The sequence below is a fragment of the Pholcus phalangioides genome, unplaced genomic scaffold (assembly GCF_987345545.1).
Source record: "Pholcus phalangioides strain wild (caught in Gottingen) unplaced genomic scaffold, Ppha-v1.0 ptg000022l_1, whole genome shotgun sequence".
Lineage (NCBI taxonomy): Eukaryota > Metazoa > Arthropoda > Arachnida > Araneae > Pholcidae > Pholcus > Pholcus phalangioides.
Genome location: NW_028301615.1, coordinates 9093403 through 9102003, shown reverse-complemented (window position 1 = coordinate 9102003; position 8601 = coordinate 9093403). Strand labels below are relative to the sequence as shown.

At 41.8% G+C, this 8601-nt stretch overlaps 2 protein-coding genes across 2 annotated transcripts; both read left to right on the top strand.

Annotated features, from left to right (window-relative positions):
* The first annotated feature begins 1031 nt into the window (after positions 1-1031).
* On the top strand, positions 1032-2951 carry LOC149069431 (uncharacterized). Its single transcript, XM_089250050.1, has one exon. The coding sequence runs from the start codon at positions 1032-1034 to the stop codon at positions 2949-2951; it is 1920 nt and encodes a 639-aa protein (XP_089106176.1).
* Positions 2952-3055: 104 nt separating this feature from the next.
* LOC149069430 (uncharacterized) lies at positions 3056-6117 on the top strand. The gene is made up of 2 exons (XM_089250049.1): positions 3056-3883; positions 4120-6117. Exons 1-2 carry the CDS (start codon positions 3080-3082, stop codon positions 6115-6117), a joined length of 2802 nt encoding a protein of 933 aa, XP_089106175.1. The 5' UTR covers positions 3056-3079.
* Positions 6118-8601: the final 2484 nt, after the last annotated feature.

Genomic DNA, 8601 nt, shown 5'->3' with positions numbered 1-8601 from the left:
AACACATGGGCCCACCCAGGCACTCCCCCGCTGGGGCGATTTCAAAAGAAGATGGAGCGTCACAAAAATTATATCTGGTAAAAAATTTCAGGAATAACCAAATGAATTTGCCAAGTAGGATCTCAGAAAAAAAAAATACATGGCTGGGAGCCCCCCATGTCGCTCTTAAGACGGCCCTGGATAAGAACCTGCAGAAAATTTCAAAATAATGTCTACTTTTACATGTACCTAAACAAGCACGTGTTCCATAGGGATGGTCCCTGATTTTCCCCCTTGCTTGGAATGTCTGTAATCTAGGTCACGTACACGCACATCTGTGTGTGCGAGTATTCGGGGAAAATCATTCCCTGAAACATAAACAACAATTCATGTGTTGTTTGTCTCTAGTTTTGCCTATAGTTTATTTTTTTGCCTCTGGGAACCAGCTTTCGTCGTTTCATCTCATGAAACTACTTAAAATTCTGCATGACAATATTTTAACTAATAAACAATAAAAATATATTAAATCCAACATATATAGGTACTGAAAGGCACATTTATAGAGGAAAAACAGACATTTTATTGCGAATTTTTTTTTCCGAATGAAACATGAAATTATACTAAAAAATTATCCATTCTTTACCATTTTATTGTCATTTCAAAATGATATCAATTTAAATAATGAAATTTTGTATTTACCCGTGAGCTGAAATTCTGTAGCAATTTCACATATAATAGAAATTATTTTTCTTATTTATTTGTTTCGATTTTTCCTAACCCGGTTAACAAGATAGTACCGGAAGATAAGAAGGGAAACTACAGACTGTGCTGTTTTCACTCAGTTTCCCGGGCTTTTAGTAGCGCCGTGTGAGGGAGAACGGGCAACTCAACTCGTTCTAGTCAACTCAACTCTCAAGTTGAAGCAACTCGAGTTCGATTTTAGTTTCCCCGTGTGAGGAGGGCCTTAGTCAACCAAAATAAGCGAGTGTTATCGGTGAGTGAACTCAACTCTTTTCCGTGGCGTTTCTGTTCGAATTAAATCGTTCTCCAATATGCCGAAATCAAAATCTAGTGATATGCTCTCAGAATTCAAGCTCTGGACGAAGGAAATTCGAACGGCGGAGGAAGAGGTGTCAGCCATTTTAGAATCCAATGACGTGTATTTGCTACGGGAATTCAACCGCGAGCTAAAAAACTTGAATCAGAATCTAGAGAGGTGCTACCGCGATATCGCGAAATCGAATGAATCACTCGGTGAAGTGGAGTATGACGGCTACGTAGAGCTGAGACGAAAAATTCGCGAGATGACAAGTTCGGTGTCGATGGCTGAAGATAGTTTCAGCCAGTCCAGTGAAAAATCTCAGTCGAAGGACAATAATCTCAAGCTGCCAACGTTCGAGTTACCGGAGTTCAAGGGCGAGTTCGGAGGTTGGCTGAGCTTCAAGGAAATCTTCGAGGGTTCTATCGGCAACAACCCCAATTTATCAGATGTCCAGAAGTTCCAGTATCTGAAGGCGGCCCTGAAAGGTGAAGCGGCGAGATTAGTGTCGGGATTTGCGATTACGAGTGCGAGTTATTCTCAAGCGTGGGATTCTTTGAAGTCGAGATATGACAACAAGCGTGAACTCGCGTATGCACAGTGCGCCAAGATCTTCCAACTGAAACAAGTGAAAATCGTGAATTCAAGAAACATCTTGGAACTGCTGGACACCACGAACGAGGCAATACGAAATCTACAGTGCTTGGGACTTGAAGTAAGTGGTCTCTCGAATGTACTGTTGGTGTACTTTCTAAAACAAAAATTGGATGATAATCTAATCAAGCAGTGGGAACTAAGTCAAGGTCAAGATTATCCCGAGTATGATGAATTCATAGCTTTCCTTGAAAAACAGGCCAGGTGTCTAAAGTCTGTCCAAGATGGTCCCAGACCAAGGGAAGAGTCGAAAGGCAATTCTAGACTTGCTTTTTCCTGTGCTACTCGTAAACAAGCTAATGTGTTGTGTATAGTGTGTAAACAAGATCATAAGCTCAGTGATTGTAGCAAATTTAAATCCATGACATTCAACGACAGGTGGATTTTCGTGAAGTCAAATAAGCTATGCTTCAATTGGTTGAGGAATAATCACTCAGCTGCAAAATGTTTGTTTACAACCCGCTGCCAGTGTTGTAAAGGAAAGCACCATACTCTCTTGCATGAATTCAAGGTACAGCCTCCTGTCGTAACACCTACGAGTGAAGAAGCAGCCGTGTCGAGCACTTTCAATGTTTCCAAAGCAAAATCAAGTCAAGTATTGCTGTCTACAGCACTCATAAAGGTCCGCGGGTGCCGGGGTGATTATGTAAAATGTCGAGCACTCCTGGATTGTGGCTCCCAAACATCTCTCATAACCAAGGACTGTTGCAAGAAAGTAGGAATGATATTCAAAAAATCTAAGCATTCGATTCTAGGGGTCAGTGATGAAATATGTGACGTTTCGACAGCACAAGTGAATCTGAAGTTCATCGCAAGTTGCGGCAAGGGTCAAATCCATACAACAACAGCATTAGTTGTCGAAAAACTGTCTTCAAAAATCCCCAACTTCGAGATATCCGTTCCTGAGGGAATATTCGGTGACATTCAACTAGCCGATCCTGAATTCTACAAGTCGAGGCCGATCGATATAATTCTGGGTGCAGATGTTTTCTTCGATATTCTGGAGCCGGAACGACTCTCAATGCCTGGAGCTCCACTTGCAGTGAGGACAAAACTGGGATGGATACTGACTGGAAGGGTGCCGGCTAAGGGGACACGGCAAGGACTCGAAATTAGCTGCACTCAGACTCAGTGTTGTAGTGCCAGTGTGGACGAGATTCTCAACCGGTTCTGGGAACTGGAAGCGATTCCCGCCGAAAGAGAAGAATTGTCCGATGAAATGATGTGCCAGGAAATTTACGCTACAGATGTCAAGAGAAGTGATTCGGGACGTATGTAGTGAGTCTGCCATTCAAATCTACAACTGCTGAGTTGGGAGAATCTAGATCCATAGCAGTCAAACGATTCAAGACACTGGAGAGACGTTTGTCTAGCCAACCCGAACTCAAAAAGAAATACGTGGACTTCATGAACGAGTACCAAGAACTGGGTCATATGGAGCTCATTCCAGAATCAAGCGTGAGTACTCATTGCACTGAGCATTTCTATATGCCGCATCATGGTGTCCTGAGAGAGCAGAGCAGCACGACTAAACTGAGGGTGGTGTTCGATGCCTCGTGCAAGACGTCATCAGGTATCTCACTAAATCAAATTCTGCATTCTGGTCCGAGACTCCAGGAAGATATCTTTGATGTTCTTATACGATTCAGATCGCATGCTGTTGCACTCACCGCCGACATAGAAAAGATGTTTCGACAGATTCTCGTTCAGAGGAATCACTCCGAGTTTCAACGCATAGTGTGGAGAAACGATCCAAGTTTTAATATGAAGGACTATAGACTGACTACAGTTACTTATGGTACAACCTGTGCTCCGTTCTTGGCCATTCGAACAATTCAGCAGCTGATTCAAGATGAAGAGCAACAATTCCCAGATGTTTCAAGGATTGCATCGAAGGATTTCTACGTCGACGATTTGCTGACCGGTGCTGCAACCATCAGTGAAGCAAGGATGTTGATGAACAAAATGATAAAACTCATGCAAAGGGGAGGCTTCCAGTTGAGGAAGTGGAACTCTAACATCAAGGCGGTTATGAATGACCTTCCCCCGGAACTTCAAGGTTCTACAAATCTGGTTCAATTCGAAAAAACTCCGTTCACAAAAATTCTGGGAATTCTATGGAATACATGTGTAGATACCTTCAGTGTTCAAGTTGATGAAAATTCCACAGAAATCCAAACAAAAAGACAGCTCCTATCCCAGATTGCTAGGGTTTATGATCCTCTGGGTTTTTTGAGTCCGTGATCCTAAAAATTCTGATGCAAGGTCTGTGGAAGGATCATAGGGGTTGGGATGAACCCTTTGATGCCTCATGTCTTGTCGGATGGAGAAAAATTAGTGAGGAGTTTTCTCTCATGAAGGACATTTCTGTTCCCAGATTTCTTATGGGGAGTACAAGGACTGTCAGGAGTATGGATATTCATGGATTTTGTGATTCATCATGTAAGGCATATTCTGCAGTTTGTTACCTTCGCACTGAGTTTACAGATGATGAAGTGAATGTAGCCTTGATATGTGCAAAGACAAAGGTTGCCCCATTGAAATCTACAACCATACCACGTCTGGAACTGTGTGGAGCAGTGTTGCTGGCTAAACTATCTGAACGAGTGAATGGAGCTTTGAATTTGAAAATCAACAACACAATTCTGTGGGCTGACTCGAAGGTTGTACTTCATTGGATAAAATCCGATCCTACTAGGTGGAGGACATTCGTCGCGAACCGAGTGAAACAGATTCACGTATCAAGTGATCCAAATCAATGGCATCACGTTCCCGGCAAGGAGAACCCAGCTGATTGTGCCTCCAGGGGGTTACCACCGTCACAGCTGAGAGAAAATTTCTTGTGGTGGAGAGGGCCAGATTGGTTAAGTGAAAGTGGCTTGGTGATACCATCCAATTCCGCCCCTTCAGACCAGTTGATGGAGGATGAATCGGAATTAAAGAAGTCGGTGAATGCAACCCAATCTCACGAAATCGTGGAGGAATGGAGTGTGATCAGCAAGTATTCATCGTTTGTTAAACTTCAACGTGTTGCTGCTTGGAGTCTTCGTTTCATCCACAATTGTAAATTCAAGAACAAAATCGTTGGTTCACTAAGTGCTGCTGAATTAAATGATGCTACTCTAGCATTAGTTCGGATCATGCAGAACTCAGAGTTCAAGGACGAACACAGTTTTCTTGATAAGGGAAATCCCCTTCCACCCACAAACAAATTCTTGTCACTAAGTCCATTCATCGATTCAAGGGGTTTGATACGAGTGGGTGGTAGATTGAAACATTCGGATCTTAGTACAAGTGCCAAGCATCCATTGCTCCTGCCTAAAAATCATCATCTGACATCCCTGATAGTGGAACATTTCCATCTCAAATACCTTCATGCTGGAGCTGAACTGGTTCTCTCAATGATTCGACAGCAATTCTGGATTACGTCGGGTAGAAGCACCGTAAGAAAAATACTCAATAGGTGCGTAACCTGTTACAGATTCAAGGCACGACCTGAGACGTCAATGTTGGGTAATTTACCCGCACACAGAGTCTTGCCCTGCAGACCGTTCCAAAGAACTGGTGTAGACTTTGCCGGACCGATTACAACGAAGCCGATATTGAAGAGGTCAAAGGTTCGACTCAAGTCATACTTAGCGTTGTTCGTATGCTTCACAACAAAGGACATTGAAATAATGTCAGAGCTAAGTACTGCAGCTTTCCTTGCAGCATTTAGAAGATTCATATCCAGAAGAGGGAAGCCCACAGATATGTATTCGGACAATGCAACCAACTTCAAGGGTGCTGCCATTTATTTAAAGGTGCAGTTCGATTTCTGTAAATCTCAAGATGTACAGAAGGTTATCTCTGAAGAAAAAATCAATTGGCACTTCATTCCTCCGTTATCACCTCACTTTGGTGGACTGTGGGAATCCAACATCAAATGTTTAAAGCGTCATCTGTTGAAAACGTGCAAGGGAAGTGCTCTCACTTATGAGCAATTAACTACTCTGACTGTCCAGATTGAAGCTTGCATGAATTCAAGACCCCTAACTCAACTGGGCCAAGATCCAAACGAGCTGCAAGCTTTGACTCCTGGACATTTTCTCATCGGTACTCCAATGACTGCTGTACCCGAAGGTGATGGTGAAGCATCGGGAAGTCTACAAGCCAAATGGGCCAAGATACAAAAATTGCAAAAGGATTTCTGGAATCGATGGTCCAGGGAATATTTGACCAGTCTTCAACCAAGGATGAAGTGGAAACGTGAAACGTCAAACATAGCAGTCGGCGATCTCGTTATCTTGAAGGAAGACACACCTCCCCTCAAGTGGCACTTGGCTCGAGTGACCCAAGTCTTTCCAGGTGACGACGGAAAGGTCAGAGTTGTGGAAATCAAGACTGTGAATGGTTTATACAAACGTTCCGTGAATCATCTATGTCGTTTGCCAGTAGATTATTGACTGTCACCTTTTTGGGGCGGGAGTATGGACGATCGGGGATCGTTTTATTTTTATTTTCTTCCTTTTTATCGTTTATTCTCATTATTACTGTTTTGTAAGATGGCAACAGTTGCGTTCAAAACATCGTGGTAACAAGTTGCACTTGTATGTAGCTCGCATGCTTTATATCTGAAGAAATTAAATCTAATTCTAAAATGTCGTCTCATAATTCCGAACAAAGAAATCAGCAGGTGCATATTGTGAAGCGCCAGTCAGGAAAAAATATATGTAAATATTATAGCCTGTACAGAGAAATGACTCACATACTTTGAGCAACACCAATCATTTCTGACTTCCGGCGTCCCTGAAACGTTATTAATGTTCAATTATACTTCTCAGTCTGTGTAGATGCTTATTTTTGATGTGAAGTAAAAATAATTTTTCAAAAATATTCATTAGTCTTCGAGAAAACCTTTTTTTGGCCTCCTAAATTCGCTATATTGACCATTGACGGCGGACCACATTGAAACTTCCCACAAAGCTCGCGGGTAACCTGATGTAATTTAGTGAAATCTTAACAGAGTCTATAGAGCCCTGAGTCCATTAGGGAGAAAAATAATTGAAGCCTTTTATTAATTCTGAAATTATATCTTTTATTAATTGTTAATTTTGATTGTTCTGTAATATCATATTTTGATCATATCGAAAAAAAATAGTGCACTATGGACAACAGACTTTAACAAATCGTGGCGTGTGAATGCATATACTGAGTCACGTACTTGACCATCAACACGGCGACGACACGACGTCGTCCATTGTCAGTCGTTGGGACGACTGCATCAGCGCCATCGGACGATTTTGTCGTCCGTCGTGCTTTGTGAAAGGACTCTATTCTTTCTTCACTTGACTGCTTCCCCCCAACGACGAAATGGCTGCCGGCACCATAGACTAAAGATATGCTATTATTATAAAGATACTAGCTATAATACCCGGCGCTGCCCGGGATTTCTTCAATGAGGCTGTTTGGATCACGTGATATCTCCCTCTTTCTTTGAGGAACATGCAAACCGTGTTAACCAATATGGCGACTTCCTGCGCGACTTCATGAAACAAACACATCTAGATTTAAAGAAACATAGTGCTATGGCGTCGATAGCCATCGCTATCAGATGAAGCGGGAGAGTTCCAATTTCCAACACCGTACGGAAAATCCGCCGTTTTATTGGGCTGGTTGGGTATTACAGGCGTTTCATACAAAATTTTTCAGATACTACGGCACCTATTACTAACCTCACTAGAAAGAGTAGAAAATTACAATGGTCAAGAGGCTTCAGTATATAGGGGAGAGAGAGAGAAAAGAAGAATACGGAGCGGCTATTACGCAAACTTTGAAGGGGCCCTTTAAGTAAGTGGCCATAAAATTAAGGAGTGTTGAGGGAGGCGAAAGAGCATGTTTTGTACATTTAAATGGCTTAAGTCCCCTTTTCTCTTATTATTATATTATATTGGGCTGGAAATTGGAACTCTCCCGCGTCATCTGATAGCGATGGCTATCTACGCCATAGCAATAGAAACGAATATATATTTTTTTCCTTTTTTTAAGGGGCGCTAGGTATTTCGATCCCCCCCCCCCCCCCCCTGAACTTATCCATCTGCCTGTTTCAGCTTTCAAAAATGCTTAATTGAAGCTGTGGAATTTCTTCGGTATACTTTATGGGCCCATAAGTAATTTTAAAACAACCTAAACTGTATGTGAATTTATGCAGTTTAATATTAAAAGACAATACGGAGACATTAATTTTCATGCTTGAGAGGATATAAATAAAAAGTTGAAATCAATGTTATTGCATGAATGTTCAACTCGAAAGTAGGTCCAGCTAATTACTTAATATTTAATCTCCCGGACTTCGTATATCTCTCATCGAACTCAATATTTCAGAAATTAGAATTCAATACAATTTTTTTAATTTATTTTATTTATTTACAATAACCCCAGAAGGCATGAAATGCACTTATACTGGAAGAAAAATAATAATAATAATAGTCAGTACGGGAAGCACTTCGCATACGGAGCCAGGTCGAAATCCCCAATAGTGGAAGCAAATCTTGCGTAGGAGGCACATACAAGTTCTGATGGAAGACTGTTCCATATTCTTGCCACACGGCATCTATATCCGTGGAAAAAGCACTCCCTTCTGGCCGTTGGTATTCTTATTTGGAAGCGATGCCTACGTAGGTTAACTCGCCTGTCTATGATTTCAAAGAAAGGCTCTCTCGATGGTAGATAAACAATTTGGTGGACTAGTTTGTAGCACATCTTCAGATCTGCAGCGATTCTACGCCATTCCAGCGAGTGTAAACCCAGAAATTGAAGTCTCTGGCAATAAGATAGACCGCTCATTATTGATGTGACAGAAAACTCAGCATTTTTTCAGCATTTCTACAGTAAAATCGGCAATTTTAACACTGATTTCTATGAGGATCACCCTTTTCTTGACCCTCAAA

Excerpts from the sequence above, each read along its gene's own strand:
- LOC149069431 (XM_089250050.1), top strand. The coding sequence starts at position 1,032 with ATGCCGAAATCAAAATCTAGTGATATGCTCTCAGAATTCAAGCTCTGG.
- LOC149069430 (XM_089250049.1), top strand. The coding sequence starts at position 3,080 with ATGAACGAGTACCAAGAACTGGGTCATATGGAGCTCATTCCAGAATCA. Across the intron at positions 3,884-4,119 it reads TCCTATCCCAGATTGCTAGG|GCATATTCTGCAGTTTGTTA; the intron begins GTTTATGATCCT and ends TCATCATGTAAG.